The following is a 17,771-nucleotide window of genomic DNA, read 5'->3' on the forward strand; positions in this document are numbered from 1 at the left end:
TGGATGAGGGTTGTAAAACAAAGTGGAACTGGTCTTGGTTAAAGCAGGGATGGATTACTGCACGGGCCTACCGGGGCCAGGGGGCCCTGAAGCCCAAGTCTTTGCATGGAATCATTGCCTCAATATCAACAAATCAGGATGTAGGCTATGAATCTGATTGAATTTAGTATTGGCCATCCCCAAAATGCACCAGAATACAGGAAATCACATCAGAAAAATTTTAAATGTTCTGGGGGAGGACCCCCAAACCCCCCCTCCCACATATATGGCAATAAGTGGGGGGCCCTTAATACATCTGGGCCCAGGGGCCCGAAAGTTCATAATCCGCCCATGGGTTACAGGTTGAAACGAAGATTGAGGTCAAGAGCCAAACACAAATTCAAAATGTCAGACTTTTTAAAAAAAATTTGAAAAAAAGGGACATGCCAAATTTTCCAGCGTTGTCTAAGTATTCTTTACTTTTAAGAATTTCCAAGGAACTGGGACAGTGTATTTTCATATAAAGAACATTTTTGTGTGAATAGGGTGAGCCCTGGATGGCAGAGGTGGTGGCAAAATGTAATTATATGATATTTCCTGCGGGGGCGTGGGCTTCGATAATCTCACTCCTTTTTGACCATACCTCTGTTTGCATCCCTAAGTACTGCAGCGCCTCTCTCCAGGTCTTATTCTCACGGACCAGAACCAGCTTGTCTGGAGGGAATATAGAGGAAAGTGAGATGCATGTGTTCAGTGTTGAGATTCTGAGATTCTCATTTTATCTTCAGTAACTACATGTGCAGGGTGACCAGATGGACAATTCAGAGAGATGGCAACCACACCTTGTATGACGGCCTGGGCAAATGAAAGCTAAAAATAATCCGTTGAAAAGTAATTCACTCAGGTGCTTTCTTTTTTTGCAAGCACCCGTGCTACCCTCGGCAAAATGCTGCCCTGGGCTGTTGCCCATATGAGAAACCGCCCCTGACCACACCAGCAGATAGCAACACAAGAAATAAATCATAACACTCTTTAGAGATAGTAGAGACTGTAAGGGCACAAAAATGACAGTAACACCAGTAAGCGACAAAAAGAATCAAGTTAAAAAAAGACTGACCTTCATAGCAGATTACGTTTACAGAATGGCTACAACTTGCATCATTCCACTGACCACTGGACGTAATTTGAGCGCACATCACATCCACACACCCATCACAATTGGGGTTTTCAGGGTCCCAGTGGCGGAATGAGGAGCTGCTGCCATCTGACCACTCCCAGGCATCTCTGAACAGGCCGATCCAGGCACCTCTACTTCCTCTAACTTCCTCTATCTGGTCGTCCTCTGTCTGATTCCTCACACTGGCCAGGTCTGTGTGTTTCTCTCTGCAGTATCTCTGAGCATCTGCCCAGTTCTTCATCTCAGTAACCAGCACATAGGGCTGTGTGGAGTTTCCCCCTGTGGTATAGCATGGGTCATATAACTGAGAATCAGCACAGCTTTACAGTCTGAACTAGTGCGAGAGAGACAAACGTTTGGTCACACAGATTGGCTACCTGTATTTATGAGTGAGTTAGATCTGAAATGAACTAATCATAGTATACATACCAAGTCCTAACCAACTGATAGACCTGATTTATTGACCTGCAAAGATTGCCTGTAGCCTATTTATTGCTTGATGAATGAATAATCTTCTCACCATCATAGCAGATGAAGGGTTTGGTCTCACTGCAGCGGGTATCATGCCATCCTTTCGACTGAACCACACATTTTTGGTCACATCCATGTGGTTGGCCTGAAGCCCAGTTCCTGAACTCTGCTACATTCTCTCTGTAGAAATCCCTGTCAGCCAGAGACCACTGCCACTTAAGACACGTCAGCCCAATCCATGCCCTCTCAACACCTGCTTCATGGATCATGCTCTTCACCTTCTCATTCTCTGTCATGTCGTCTATGGTGGCGAGGTCAGTGAACTCCTCTCTGCAGTACTGCTGAGCTTCTGTCCAGTTCTTCTGTTCCTTCACCACATGGAACTGACGTGGCACAGAGGAGGAGAGACTGCCCAGACCTGAGAGAGAGTACACGCACACACACACACACACACACACATACACACACAAGCACACACGTGATGCATGATGAATGTATTTGAAATGTAAATGAGTCTCATTCTCGTGACTGAAACACACACACACAGACTGACCTGAAAACAGCAGTGTAGCGATGAGAAGCAGAGTCATCATGTCTGATCTCCTGAAGTCTTCACAGTAGTCTTTAAGATTTCAGTATAGCAGCCACTTTTCTCCAGATCAACATACAGAACTTAAATATAAAAAACTCAGAATATTACAAACCACCAAAATCTATGCTTCGCTGCGCGGCGTTCATAATTATAATAATAATAACAACAACAACAACAACAATAGGAGGCTGGTACACATCACACAAAGAGTAAGGAAAAATAAAATAGTGTCTTGTGTGAAGTCTGAGGTGCTGGTTTGATTAAGATGGATGAACTGGGTGTTACCTGTCAGACACTCTGGAGTTGCTCCTCTGTTGTCACCCCTTCTGGTTACGCTGGCTGGTTGTCTCTGAGAGAGTGACCCCCCTGTGACTGGTTCAGGGGCCTGTACTACGAAGGGAGCTTAACCTACCCAGATGTAACCCAGGGTTACTTTGTTAAACCAGGGTTGACAAAACCTGGTTATCTTAAGTGGTGTTAATCGGTACTACGACGCTGATTATGAAGTTGATTTGTTGAGCCGGGGTTAACCTAATTGGAGTTTGTGCGCGTTCACATAAAAGGGGCGGGTTGCAGCGCAAGTCACCACTTTCAATGATGACGTGATCACTTTATTTTACGGATGAGGAATGCACAATTATTATGACAAGTTATAAGGAATTAAAACCCACTCTACAAAAAAAAAAATCAAATACGTCGGCAGTGAACAAAGCAAGGAAAGGCTGTTGGCAACGTATTGGTAGCCATAAATACCTAAAAGTAAAGTTTTATTTCCACACGTTCTTCAAATATGTATTACGGAGGATTAATAGCTTGCGGAATGTCTGAAATGAGTTTAAATAATTAAATTGCCTATTTTGAGTTCATAGAAATGCCTACAGATGCAACACAATTTAGAAGTGGGCATATAGATTACAGTAATAGGATAATTGAATGTTTAAGTAGCCCTCATTGACTGATTTAGTGTATGCCTAATCCTGTGAACATTTCAGATGCAACACCATTGGCAAACGCACATGGCAGCAGGTGAAAATGAAACACAAACACATTATTCAGAATAGTAGGTTTATATAGTTATAGCTTGCATTAATATTTCTTAATTATGAAAACATGTAGGCCTAGTATGCTTATAGACTTCACTTGGCCTCTGTTTTACAGCTAACAAGAAAAAGGTGTCTTTGAACACTACTGTAAGGAACCAGAGTGTTTTACAGTAGCAGAGGAGTGGATAGTTGTCTATCACATAGACAATAATAATTTTATGTATCTTAGATTTCTGGTAATTGACTTCAGCTCAGCATTGAACACAATCATCCTACAGAGGATGATCATGAAACTCAGTGGCATATAATCGGTGGACTATAATTAAGGGAATGGCACGTATCCCTGGACGCCTGGACATTCAGAAAATATTTGTTTTCGTGTTTGTGTGTGGCAGTAGCACTCTGCGTACCCCCGCTTCAGTTCCACTTCCAGTGTGTCCCAGACCTGATGCATACACACAGGCCTGATGCATACACACAGGCTCAAGAGGATGAAGCAGCAGCTGAGTGGTAATAGGAGAATCGAGAGAATTCCCGGTCGGCCGGTAACGTTTTGAGGCCGGGCTGATTACAGTGAGCTTAACAAGGGCATGATATTGCTGTGTGTGTAAGTTGTTTGCTGGGCCCTACAGCAGCCTGGACTGTGTGATTACAGACCCTCTCTCACTACCTGCGGCCCCTCCCCACAGCTCTGGTAATAACGGGGTAACATTATTACCCTCCAACACATACACACATATAGATAGATAGATAGATAGATAGATACTTTATTGATCCCCAAGGGGAAATTCAAGAAATACATATTGGTGGAGGCAGTGCTTAATTTGTAAAGTGGGAGGTGCAGGAGCGCAAAGGCGGGGTGGATCCGGCAACTCAAAACGGGGATTTGAGGTTACGGACCAACAACAAAAAAACCTGCGTACATAGCTCTGACTAAAAAAAACTAAACAACGCCGTGTGTACACCAGGGCAATGTTTATTAACTTCAGAACTTGCAACACACTGCACTGCATGGGTGTAAAATGTAAAAAAAACAGCAATTATCCATTATCAAATTATCGAAAAAAACTAGACAAACACTCTACACATAGGCCAAAATAAAAATATATAGGCTATAGTATGCTATATATTGCAATGATGACCACCCAGTAATCAATAATCAACTAGATACAGTGTGGAATGATTAGTAATTGACACATCTGAATACCTATCTGAACCCCTATTCCCCCCGGACACCTCCCCCCAATAAAAACACATCGGAACTGAGAGGGAGCGGGAGACACAAACACTCGGCGCTAAAGTATGCTATATATTGCAATGATGGCCACCCACACCCAGTAATCAATGATCAACTAGATACAGCGTGGAAGTGCGATTTCTTCCTACCGTAGCCTAGGCCTACTTGTCCAAAATGGCCCATACAGCATCCAGACCCCCGGCCTCCATTACCCTGCTTCTTTCTCTACACCTATGTCTATTATAAATCCATGACCTCACGTAAGGAAAGGGGTTGAACCGGGCAAGCGGCGGAACGACAAGGCAAATGGGGAGGAGATGGTAGAGGTGGTATTCCCTGAGAGCCCTGATGATATTCCGCGGGCTCTTGATGCAAAACTGCTGTCAGAGCGTCTCAACTTCTCTCTCCTGAACAGCGCGTCACCCCTCTGTGGCCAATACTGTGGATAAAGCACTTTCAAATCCTCGATTAGCTTGTTGTATCCTGTTTGGTCTTTCCCCTATTTCTAAAGACTAATAAGAAAGATATCAACATTGAACACTACACACACAGTAATTCATTTATTTTTTGTTTAGGCGATTTATTTTTTTATATTGACGTTAGAGTTGACGGATCCAATAAAAAAGGTTCCGGATCCAACGTCGGAGGTGCCGGAACATGTTCCGGCGTGTTCCGGTTCAAATTAAGCCCTGGGTGGAGGTGTGGGGGAGTTGGCATCCCTCCAGAAGCTTCCAGGAAAGTCCATCTACATACTGTTTCCTGTTCAGGACTGGATCTGTAGGCTTCTCTGTGTCACTTGTGGGTGTGCAGAGACATTGCGTCATTTGTGGTTTTACTGGCTTCAGAACAGTACCATGGAAGTTTACAATGTTGCCACCTTTCCCCAATGTGTTTGAATAACAAAACAAGCACGACAGACATGGCCGGATGAGAAGATAGTGTTGTAGTTGGCCAATGCAAATGTGTTGGAATGGGTTATGGACAAGGTCTCTTCTGATCAGACTGTGAGGCCCAGTGAGCCTAAATAAAGATAAAATCCAATACACTCTTTTTTAGCGAACACATATGAATTAATGACATTAAATCTTGGATGGCATGTCATTTCTTACAACATAACAACAGTAAAACTGAAGTCATCATATTTGGCCCCCCTTCCTCTCTCACCAGCCTCAGCAGTACTCTTGGTCCCCTCTCTAACAATGTGCACTCCGTGGTTAAAATCTTGGGGTCATGCTTAATTTTAATAAACAAATCAAGTGTGGTCAGAAGTGTTTATTTTTATCAACTTAGAGTAATATCCTTTTTATCCCAGAATGATCTTGAAATTCTCATACATGCTTTTATTACCCCCAGACTCGATTACGGCAATATTTTATACACAGGTCTGACTCAATCTAACATTCCCAAATTACAGATGGTCCAGAATGCAGCAGCCAGATTGCTTACTGGTACTAAAAAGAGAGAGAGCACATCACACCAGTCCTGGCTCAGCTGCACTGGCTTCCTGTTCAATTCAGAATTGATTTTTTCTAAGATTTCATTTTTGAATCAATACATGACAATCTTTTTTAATGTAAAATATGTGTAGTGCTTTACATTGTCAGATTAATCTGACTATGTCTCAATTAAATTGAATCAAAAATGCCTCCGCCTTTGGTGCTTCCCTACCTTCTAGCTGCAGTGTATTAGCCTGGCTCCGTCTGCCTATATATATATATATATATATACACAAACACTACAATGTACAACAATTCTAATAAATTCAATGTACAACATATATTTACATAATAGAGAAAATATACATACATTATAAACAAATACATCTTTCTTGATATTTGTATATATGCATAGGCTACTTGACTGTGCATCAGGCCTCAAACAGCCGTCATATTTGCAAGCAAACTAAAATATTCAGTTGCAGTCCATTTTAAAAAAGTCTGACACAATGTGTCTTCTCTAAGATATATTGGAATTGAGATGATGAAGGGTCCTCGAACTGGGGTCCATAATGACTGCCTGCTTCTAAAACAAGAACTTTACAGGATCTATACATTGGACACTATGGCTCCTAGAGGGTTACATGAAGAGTTCAGTATTATAAAACAGATTATTTCATACTGTAATGTTTTTTCATACTGATGTGTTTTTTTACACTCGAAGGCACTTTTTCCATACTGGAATGTGTCTTGCATGTTACATAGTCTCTATAACAGATAATGTGAAGAAGTAAGCACCGTTAAGCTGTAAAGACGCTTTGATCGTATCGTTTGCTTGCGAAGATGATGGCTGTTTGAGGCCTGATGCACAGTATACAGTACATATGAAAGTATTGTATATGTTCTTTAGTGTTTTTGTTTTTTTTCTCTTTATTTTATCTTTCTTGTCTTGTCAATTTTTCCTTGACAATTTGTTTGTTACTCTTAAAAATGTGAGAAGGTGGGGCTGATATAAGCTGTAGCTTCTGACCCTATACACTTTGGTTGCAACCAATAAAATGAATTAATTAATTCATTTATTCATTCAAAGTGATCTGAGTGACAACTCACGCATAGCGCCACAAACCGTCTTCTTCAGGGTATAGTCCTTAAACAGTTTCCACTTTCGTGTAGGGAAGCCTAATTACAAACACCTTAGGTGGCTACGCAACGTATACAGATGAGATGAGGACAGACGGTAAAGATAGTAACAGAGAAGGACTGAAATCCATTTCCCCATTTAGGCCTCCACATACTCTGGCCTGCAAATTATATAAAAATTTAATAAAAACTCTCTAGACTTCCAGAAGTTCAACCATGAGACTATCTGGATTGCTATTCTGCATAATATGAAAATGTTTTGCTATAGAATAATCTTTTTTAGCTTTTATAATGGCATTTTCATATTCAGAGCCTATCTTTAAGCCATGTCTTAGTCCCGTCTATGTAAAAGCAGCCCCAAGTACAAGATTTTTGTCTTGCCGTCTATCTAACACAGGTGCAATCCCCTCTGAGACACACAATACCAGACTGAGTCAGATTACAGTTTACAAATTTTATTACTAGGGTCAGCAGCCACACACACATTCAGCAAAATGAGCAGCACCTCAGCAATACACCAACATGAGCTTCCGGGTTTGCGTCGGCTACTGCTTTCAGGTCCGTACCTCCAGGAGACAAAACACACTCTCACACACCGAAATACCCCATGATGGCCCATCCACACAAGCATACAGAAGCAGGAGAAAGCACTTTCCTTTAGTCTGCATGTAAACATGCTCTTCTCCCACACAGATCGGGCTGCTGATGGATTGTTGTCATTTCGTTACTCCTGCTCCGTCGCAGCGTGATGACGCCACTCCTCCCGAGCCACCTGGGAAACCGAGTTCTCCCCCCGGTCAGTGACGTCCCGTATAAAAAAGGTTGTTCCCGCCACCGTCCCAATCTTTCAATTAACCAGCTGTGTGCGATTTGTCCATTCAAGGAGTTCCAAACGCAGTCCACACAGCCAGCCAGCAATCACACAAAATTCATTACTCTACAGATTACACTGGACATATTCCCCTCCACCAATTCACCCACACATACATAACACATCCCTATGCCCCAGTCATCATACGACATTCCCCCCCACTTTGTCAGTGGTCGTCCCGACCACTAATCCCCGTACCTAGCTGGGGGACACCCCAAATTAGCTCGCTGGGACCGCCGTGGCTCAAGCCCGGCTGCTGCAGCCCCACCACCAGGTTCCCCCACCCTCACCTCCGGTAACCTTCCCCCAATTTCCCCAGTCCCACCTGGACTATCTGCCTCCTGGGAACCTGGTCCAACCGGGAAACCAACTGGCCACCACCCCCTCTCTGCTTCTCCCCCTGGTTCGTTCCGCACTGCAGTCTGACCCCCTGCCAACTCACCTATGCCCCCATGAGCCCCATGTGGCCAGCCGCTGGGTTGAACACACAGGTTGTTCCGGTGGATGGTGCGTAGGGGCCAGTCTTGTCCCTCCGGACAGATCACATAGACCGGACGATCCTTCCTGGGTTGGCTCTGGACCACATATGGATGGGGATCCCAGTGATAGCCCAACTGGCCTCGTGCCCTACGACGGAAATCCCGCACCAAGACTCTCTCTCCAGACAACAGCGGTGGTGCCCGTCGGCCCCGATTAAGCTGGCCTTGATCCTGCTGTTGCCGCTGCTGTGTTCGCTCCTTCACCAGCTGAGGGCCAATGGGAACACGCCAGCTTAGTGCAGGACCAGCTGAGGGCCAATGGGAACACGCCAGTACAGTGCAGGAGCAGGTGATGGAGTGAAGCTGAAGGTCACAGAGGTCAAAGCAGTGGAGTGTATTCAGGGGAGTCTGGTCTGGTCTACGGGCTCTGGACTGGTCAGCACTGGTCTGGGGGAGCGGATTGGAGAACAGGTGAGGGCTCCTGCTATGGCACATTCTACTGGGGGGCTGGAGATGAGATGACCAGTCGTGAGATGACCAGTCGTGAGGGATCAGAGATGACCAGTCGTGAGGGAGCAGATGACCAGTCGTGAGGGAGCAGATGACCAGTCGTGAGATGACCAGTCATGAGATGACCAGTCGTGAGGGAGCAGATGACCAGTCGTGAGGGATCAGAGATGACCACACACACACAAGAGCAGCAATGAATTAATGATTCAAAAGTAAATCATAATGGTACAAACATCCAAGACAAGAGCAGTAATGGAATGAGGAATGAATAATAATAATACAGACATCGAGGACAAGACATGAACAATAACAGTCACAGGTTATGGTTGTGGGTAGGGGAGGTCGTAGGCTTGCGAGAAGAGGTATGTTTTTAAACGGGATTTGAATGTTGAAAGTGAGGGGGAGTCACGGACAGATTGGGGGAGTGAGTTCCAGAGTCGGGGTCCTGCTGAGGAGAAGGATCTGTCGCCGAAGGTTGTGAGTCTTGATGGTTTGGTGATCAGAGTGAGTGTGGAGGAGGATCAAAGGGCACGGGAGGGTCGATTGAGGGTGAGGAGATCGGACAGGTAGGACGGGGCCAGGTGATGGAGGGCTTTAAAAGTCAGGAGGAGTATTTTGAAGGTGATGCGTTGTTTGATGGGGAGCCAGTGGAGAGCGAAGAGGACAGGAGTGATGTGTTCACGGGACCGGGTGTGGGTGAGGAGGCGAGCAGCAGAGTTTTGAACCATTTGGAGTCTGGAGAGATGACCAGTCGTGAGGGATCAGAGATGACCAGTCGTGAGGGAGCAGATGACCAGTCGTGAGATGACCAGTCGTGAGGGATCAGAGATGGCCAGTCGTGAGGGATCAGAGATGACCAGTCGTGAGATGACCAGTCGTGAGGGATCAGAGATGACCAGTCGTGAGATGACCAGTCGTGAGGGATCAGAGATGACCAGTCATGAGGGTGCAGATGACCAGTCGTGAGATGACCAGTCGTGAGGGAGCAGAGATGACCAGTCTTGAGGGATCAGAGATGACCAGTCATGAGGAAGCAGAGATGACCAGTCGTGAGGGATCAGAGATGACCAGTCGTGAGGGTGCAGATGACCAGTCGTGAGATGACCAGTCGTGAGGGATCAGAGATGACCAGTCGTGAAGGATCAGAGATGACCAGTCGTGAGGGATCAGATGGCCAGTTGATGACCAGATCAGAGGCCAGTAGTTATCAGGAGGACGAGCAGACCAGCAGTAGAGGGGGCGGGCTAGAGATGAGTGCGTGTGAGTGACAGCAGCCTGCCCCAATCCTGCGCTGGTGTGCGTGAGTGTGGGCTGGTGTGGGCGGGGCTACTGCATCTTGTCCTTGAGGCGTCGCTGGAAGATGATGGGCAGCAGCGAGAGCAGCGCCAGCAGTGCCAGGATGCCCAGCGAGCCCCAGCTCACCGCCTCGCCCGCCATGGTCAGAGCATACAGCGTCGTGCCCGCCTTTATCGCCATGAACGACGGAGGAGCCACGCCCAGAAACGTGCCGAGGAAGAAGACTCCAAGGGGCACGTTGATGACGGGGGAGGTGATGTTGATGAACCAGTTGGGCAGGAACGCCGTGATGCACAGGAAGATGATGTAATTGATCAGGTGCTCTCTGTGCTTGTCCACCTGCTGAGACCAGTTCTGGACTCGCTCCGTCAGGTACCTGTGCACCACAGGCCGACCCACCAGGTAAGATAACAGGTAGCAGAAGGACGCACTCAGACCTGAGCACAGGCAGATGAGGAACAGTGCCAGGGGGAATGGGTACAGGTACCCAGAGAGGATGCTCAGGAAGATTGATCCGGGGATGGCGAAGGTCTGGAGGAACAGGTACGTGGTGAAGTAGGCCAGCAGGACCTGCGAGTAGTAGGCGTCTTTGTACTTGGACAGCACGGTCCCCAGGGCCTTAGCATCCTCCATGTCCCTGGGAATCTTCATCTTCTCCTTCTCATCTATGCGGAGTTCTGGAAAGTTCCTGTAGACCAGGTACATGACGGACGCAGAGCAGGCGAAGATACCGACGAGGATGAGGAGCGACACACGAGCCGATCCCGTCCCTTCATATGAAGACCCTTTAACTGTCAAAGTTTCCGTAGGCTTCGGTTCGTCTGCAACCAACAGTGTGGCTTCTGCCTCCCGCGCGGCGCCTCTTTTCTTGGCCATTCCGTGGGGAAATCTGTCGGTAAAAGGCTGATATGAGTGGAACGGCCCGGCAGAAGCAGATGTACTGACAGCGAAGCCCCTGGGGGTTCCTTCCTGATTGGTGCGGCCTCAGGGACATGTGCCCACACTGCTGTCTCAGTCAGCTGGATTGGGTTGGTTGTGCGCAACCGGGCCACCCCGAGACTGGGTCCTCGGTGTTCAGCTGCTTCTATCCTTCGGCAGGCAGCAAACGCCCGGTCCCAGGCCACCACAGCTGCCCTGGGGAGGGTAGACTTAAAAAGCGTGAAATGGTGACCCCCCGCTGCCGTAGACCCTCCCAACAATGTTGGATAACGTTCATGCCCAATATTCCATAGGCTGGGGGCAGATATTTATCTTCCACCACAACCACCCCCTTACCCGGCACAGTCACACCACACAATTTGAAGTCAAGCACTGCAAAGCCAACATAGGGCAGGGCCAGCCCATTAGCTGCCTTTAATGTGAGCCAGGGGATGTCGCTTACCTCTTTCAGTTCTGTGTCTTGTAGGTGGCTCTGAAACAGGCCCTGGCTGAACAGGGTCACCTGCGACCCTGTATCCAGAATGCAGGGGACCCGTCTTCCTTGAACGAGGACTTCAACCTCCGGGCTTTCCCCCACCAGGGCTGCACGCATGGGCGCCGTTACCGGTCCTGCCTCATCAGCCACTCTTCGTGTGTTGGTCATCTCCATTGGCTGACAATCACGCTGCATATGCCCCGCCTTTCCACACCGCAGGCAGATCGGACGGCCCTGGTCATCGCATTGAGGTTGTCTTGCACGCCGCTGAATGAGATTGGCCCCCTGCTCTCCACCCAATGGTTGGTCTGGCTGTCGCTGGGTAGCTCGCTGCGATCTCATCTCTGCCAGCAGTGAGGTCTTTAGATCGGTTACCTGGGCTCGTAGTTCTTCTGCTAGTTCAGCTCGCAACGCCTCCTTCATCTTGCTCCAATCATGTAGTGGATTTGAGGTGCTGGGGAGGTTGGGCTGAGGGGGGCTGTTGTACGTCCGCTTAGTGTCAACGCTCTCCATAGCGGCTCGTTTGGTCTCCTTCTCCATGGCTTTAGCCTCACCACACGCCCCCTCGAAAGTAAGGGCCGGCTCTCGTCGCACCCAGTGCTGTAGTTCAGTCTGTACAGGCCCTGGCAGCAGCCCCAGTACCAGCTGGCTCCTCAACATCTCGTCGTCTGACCCAGTCGCTGCCTCCTTGCTGCGCCATCTGGAATGGGACTCACGGAGGCGTAAGATAAAAGGCCCCACCCCTTCCCCGGTTTGCTGCTGACACTTGAAAAAGTGAGATCTGAGCTGACTAATACTCACATTCTCCCCATATAATTTCTCAAGGGCCGTGAAAATTTGAGCATCAGTCTCCCTGTCTGTACTTATGAGTAGCAACATTTCCCTCTTGGCCTCACCCTGCAAAGCTCTCATTACAAAGTCAACTCTCTGCGCGGCTGTTAATGTCTGGGCCCGCAAATATACCTCCATTTGACTCCGCCACTCAGAAAAAGGTAACTGACTGCCCTTTCCCCATACTTGGGCACCCAGGGCCCACCCAAAAACCAAGGAACCATCATCATGCTATTGGCTGCTGCCGCACCTCCAGCTTCTTCGTCAGACATGGTGCTGTGTCTTGAGAGGGGATCTTGCCGACTACGCCAAAATGTCGTGCCATCTATCTTAGAGACCGACCGATCGGCCAGCCGATTTAATCGGCCGATTTTTGCTATTTTTTACTCAATCGGCATCGGCCGATTTTCTTATTTGGCCGCGCCGATTTTAAGTCAGGCACATCTGCGGGCAGCTACTTGGAACACAGCGCGAGGTTTTAAAAGAGACGGTCTATTTAGAACTAAGAAAATCTTTGGTTTCAAGAAGGAGCAAGACTGTCTACAGGGAAGGCATTAATTTTTACATTCCAGTGTCCCAAAGTCGTATATTTTCTCTAATGATTTCTCTTATGGTTGTAATCTGTGATGTTGCTTCATTTACCGAAAGTGCGTTCTTTTACTATCTATGGTTGGGAATGCGCCGGCAAGCCCCCTCAATGCTGGACCCCGTTTCTCGAAAGCATTGTTGATAACCAGTTAGCAACTTAGTAGGTTGCCTATGGGAAATTGCATTGCAACCAAGTAAGTTGCTAACTTAGTTAGCAACGACACTGTCGAGAAACACCCCCTGGTGACCAGCGTGATGTTTCGATCTAAACTATAGTAACAATCTAAGTGAAAATTTAACAAAAAGAGGACGCAAATCTAACATGTGAACGCTTTATAACACTGTCATCCCATGTCCATTCGTTTTCAACTGCATCGGAGTTGAAGAAGAAATGAAAGTTGCTTAGCGTTGTGGCTACGAGTGCGTTGGGAATGCGCCGACTATGCAAGACCCCGCCCTCAACGCTGGTGACTGCTATGTTACGATCTAAACTTCAATAACGGACAATCTAAGTGAAATGTTAACAAAAAGAGGACGCACAAAAAAACAAGTGAACGTTTTAAAACATTGTCTTCCCGTGTCAATTTGTTTTCGCGATGTATACATGTTTGATTTGACTGCGAATTTGAGAAGTATCAAACGGATGTTCTCTAGTTCCTATTTCCGGTTTCCTGCACAGCATGCTGGGAGACAGAGTTTTATATTGTTGAAACCTAGGTCTGTGGTAAGGCATGGAAGTTCCACAGTGAAACTGTATAACCTGAACATGTATTTTGCCGTTTTGAAGTAACTATCTGAAGTTGTCACATCATGGAAGTCTTCTTGCACTGTTAAACATATTAAAATGAATAATTAATAGACTAACAGACTGCAAGAAGTCATACATGTTGATTATATATTGAAGATTTAAGACTCAGAGTTGGTATTTATTTATTTTATATTTAATTAATATGTTGATTTTTTAATGTTCAATTTTCAATAAATCATGTGAAGTTTACAAGTGTTGTGCCTCCTCTTACTAGTATGATTTTTAGCATGCCAATTACGTATAACACGATAGCATATCGGCCCAAAAAATCGGCAGGTCACATAGGCCATCGGTTGACTCCGACCGCTAAAAATCGGTATTGGCATCGGCTTTAGAAAAACCCAAATCGGTCTGTCTCTAGTCTATCTAACACAGGTGCAATCCCCTCTGAGACACACAACACCAGACTACAGTTTCAGAGTGGTAAGTTTTGTCATTTACTTGAGTTGGCCACACGTAGCCCAGTAAGCTAGCTGTAATACTAGTGCAATACTCGCACGTTAGTGTCGTAGACTAAGCTAAACATTGTATTAGGTTCGTTTTTAGCATTGTAAGCAACAGAATATATTAATTTGCACACAAACAAATGTTTTACAACTTGTACCCTTGTGCAATTTTTGTCAAGATGTCCAGTTAGAAGCTAGCTGAAAAGTTCGTAGCCAGTTGTGGGCAGTTCAGGCTATGCTGTAGTGAAAGGAGTGCTGCTTGCAAGGAAAGTACTCGTTTTAGTCAGTAAGTATATTCTCCTGCTGAATAGGTCATCTGATTAGCAGTTACATACATTATTGTAGTGGTAATATGCGATCTTACAACAGGACGTCCAGTTAGCTGGGCAGGAGCTCTGCAGTTCGTAGGCTATATGGCTGAAGTGAAACGAGTAGCCTACTTCTCGCGTCAATGAAAATATTACATTTGTGTCAGTAGGTCTAATGTACTCGTGTAACTACTATCCTGCTGATTAAGTCATCTGATTATCGAGATTTTTACCTTCTTTCCATGTAGTAATGTATGATCTTACAACGGGACGTCCAGTTAGCTGGGCAGGAGCTCTGTGCAGTTTGTAGCCTATGGCTGAAGTGAAACGAGGTCAACGAAAATATTACTAGGCCTACTCGTTTGTGTCAATTCAAAAACACTTTTATTTATCCCCAAGGGGCAATTTACATAGTACCATGGAGTAGAGTACAATAATCAAAAATCCTATAAATATCACTGTTTAAAATACAGTAGGTACAGTCAGTAGGTCTAATGTAATCTTGTAACTATCCTGCTGACATCTGATTGAGATTATTACCTTCTTTCCATGTAGTAGCCTAATATGTGATCTTACAACTCTGGTAACTAAAACTGGAGACATTTACTTAAGCTACTTTGTGCTTCCTAGTCATCCAAAATTACAACAGCAGGGAAATTATGTTTGTTTTTACAGGTTATGAAAAGAATGGCCCAGGTTCCTGAGGAGCTGACCTGAATGACCATCATGGCCTCGATCCGTTGTGCCTCTATATTTATTCTTTGCAAAATGCAATGAATATTTACAGAGCTGACCATGGCCGTTTGGGAATCAGAGGGATGGAAAGGTGAGGACAATCTGATAGCAGTTACAGTATATAAATAAAATATTTTTAACCAATACACATTCATTATTGGTTCAGCATATTGCGAAAACACAGTTTGATCAACACCACAAAATGACAAACTTTATTTTTTTTTCAACAATCGTCCAGTGATACTCTAATGTAAAAGATTAAAAAATAAATAGTAAAAAAATGCTTTTCCACCCTGTTCTCGTTGCAGGCAATGAAGTGACTTGGCCTACAGGTCTTTTGTGAGCAGGAGCTGGGGTTTCCTTAGAAGAAGCGTCCGTGTCATGATCCCCTCGTGTGTGGTGCTACGCATATGGAGGGAGCGTCCGGATACTTCAGGGCAGTACGTTGGATTCAGACCCCTTGTCGACTGAACCGTGACTCATGTTCAGCAACAGCATCCTCCATGGAAGGTCTGTCAAGCTGAGCACACATGTCCTGGGGCACAGGAATCCGCAGGACGGCATCCCAATAAGGAAGAGGGTCTTTGATGATCTCGAAGAGGACAAGAAAGAGGACTTATATTGGATACTGTAATACAGTGGATTGTAGGCTGTATACTGTACAATAAACAAATTGTATGGCCCTGAACATTGTGCTTTGTTTACAGTACTGATGATGATTTCGACACCAGTAGCATCAGGTCTAAGCCTGTTGTGTGTGAATCGATAAGTTCTTTTTAGTGCCTATACTGTTGCACATTTTGATTTGTTGTTTGTAATAAAAAAGTATATTTTATTAAACTTACAAATTGTTTGGCAAGTCTGTACATAGTTTCTCCTTGGCTGTCTTCTGTTGTGGGGACTCAGCATTCTCATTGAAGTGTATGGCTGCAAGATAAAACCTAAACCAAACAACAGAAATGTTGTAACACAAGTGAAAGTCACTTTTGCATGGACACACCAAGCTGTTAACTCCCAGCAAAAGCATTTGCTAATATTCTAAGCCCCGCAGGATGCCACACATGGAGCATCTGTTTGGCATGCTACGTTTGTCATGTTGTCGTTTTTGTAATGTTCTAAAATAAGAACGTGCAAATAAATCCATTGTATCTAGACAACACGGTTTTCAACATATCGACTAGATATTATTTGAATTGATAACGTGAAGTTGTTTCCACTTCTGACGTCAAAAACTTATGTGGGTTATATTACAGCTTAGCAACCAAACTATCGTGTTACTCAGCTTCAGTTAGCTATCTTGCTGAGAACATAACCTGTCAGAGATCTCGACAAACATGCATAGTAAAATGTAGGCTAACATGACAACACAGGTTTTCCGAATGACACACAGGAAAATTAAATAGCCTTGCCAATGAACTAAATCACACATTCTACTTGCTAGATACACGTTAGCATGGCTAATAACTGCTTAGCGACAAAATGATACTTACAGCATGTTGTGATGACCTTACGGTCGGAACAGCCCCTCGTTTCAGTAACAGCAGCTTAGCAAATCCTGCTTTAAACTGTCCAAGGTTTTGAAAACTGCCTTCGGTGAAATGTTTTGCAAATTAATAACGAAGTGTCGAACTTTGCAGGGATCTTCTGGTAGAAAAACATTATCCATGCCCCTCGAACTTTTGAATCCTTGGGAAGACTATGGAAAGTCTCCGCTTTCTCTGTAGCCTAAGTTTCAGCCTGGAACACTGCATTTACGACCGTGGCTCATTTTCGATATCCTTGAAGAACTGTCTGCTTTATAATTCGAGCAGGCAGCTAGCAGCTAAACTAGTTTGTCTCATCTTCGCTCTTCACGTTCCTGGGCTCAGAGCACCAGTGGGCTGGTCTGTATGTAAATTTTGAGGCGTGACAAATGTACAGGCCAGAGCCAAATAAGGTACCACCTGCGAGTTTGCGTAAACTCGGAGCTTTGTTGGGATTCGCCCGTTTTATGGCGGGAGTTTCGAATTGTGAGATTTGCATAGGAAGGAGGTGTCGATGGGGTTTTGAAGTTCTCTGTATGTCCATTTCACCCACTGAACTATCGCTATTCTACCCTGGAAATTCAGAGTTCTCGCGAGAGCACAATTTGAATTGTGCCTGCAAGATACTCTGGCCACGATCAATGATCCAAATTTATTCTACCTCTCGAGCGAGAGGGACCAATCAAATCGGTGTAGGCGGGACAAAGGCGAGCTGCACTGATGACGACGGTGCTGCGACGTCCGGAATCATCTAGAAAACATTGCAAGATAGCTACCGATGAACACCAGTTGTTTAAAACGGCTTTGGCTGCTACAATAAAGGATTTAGATTTGGCTTTTCAACTAAAAGAGGAGCAGAAAATCGCCCTCAAATCGTTCCTTTGCAA

General features: G+C 45.5%; 2 protein-coding genes and 1 long non-coding RNA gene across 3 annotated transcripts in view; 1 reads left to right on the top strand and 2 right to left on the bottom strand.

Moving 5' to 3' along the window:
* The window catches only part of LOC143127862 (C-type mannose receptor 2-like), a 4,402-nt gene extending 1,984 nt beyond the window's left edge, over positions 1-2,418 (bottom strand). The window contains exons 1-3 of the mRNA XM_076289576.1: positions 2,376-2,418; positions 1,677-2,039; positions 1,151-1,435 (exon numbers count right to left, since the gene is read on the bottom strand). Coding sequence (XP_076145691.1) covers positions 1,151-1,435; positions 1,677-2,039; positions 2,376-2,418 — 691 coding nt within the window. The remainder of the gene's footprint in view (positions 1-1,150; positions 1,436-1,676; positions 2,040-2,375) is intronic.
* A 7,843-nt stretch (positions 2,419-10,261) lies between these two features.
* On the bottom strand, positions 10,262-11,107 carry LOC143127930 (transmembrane protein 41B-like). The gene has a single exon (XM_076289619.1). It carries the CDS (start codon positions 11,105-11,107, stop codon positions 10,262-10,264), a length of 846 nt encoding a protein of 281 aa, XP_076145734.1.
* Positions 11,108-14,516: 3,409 nt separating this feature from the next.
* LOC143127932 (uncharacterized) lies at positions 14,517-16,201 on the top strand. The gene is made up of 3 exons (XR_012987738.1): positions 14,517-14,604; positions 15,302-15,452; positions 15,670-16,201. It is a non-coding gene; the product is annotated as an uncharacterized LOC143127932 (long non-coding RNA).
* Positions 16,202-17,771: the final 1,570 nt, after the last annotated feature.

This window comes from Alosa pseudoharengus, unplaced genomic scaffold (assembly GCF_046254945.1).
Source record: "Alosa pseudoharengus isolate Yale_2024_CS ecotype anadromous, Long Island Sound unplaced genomic scaffold, YU_APseudo_1.1 YU_APseudo_1.1_scf_17, whole genome shotgun sequence".
Taxonomy (NCBI): Eukaryota; Metazoa; Chordata; class Actinopteri; order Clupeiformes; family Clupeidae; genus Alosa; species Alosa pseudoharengus.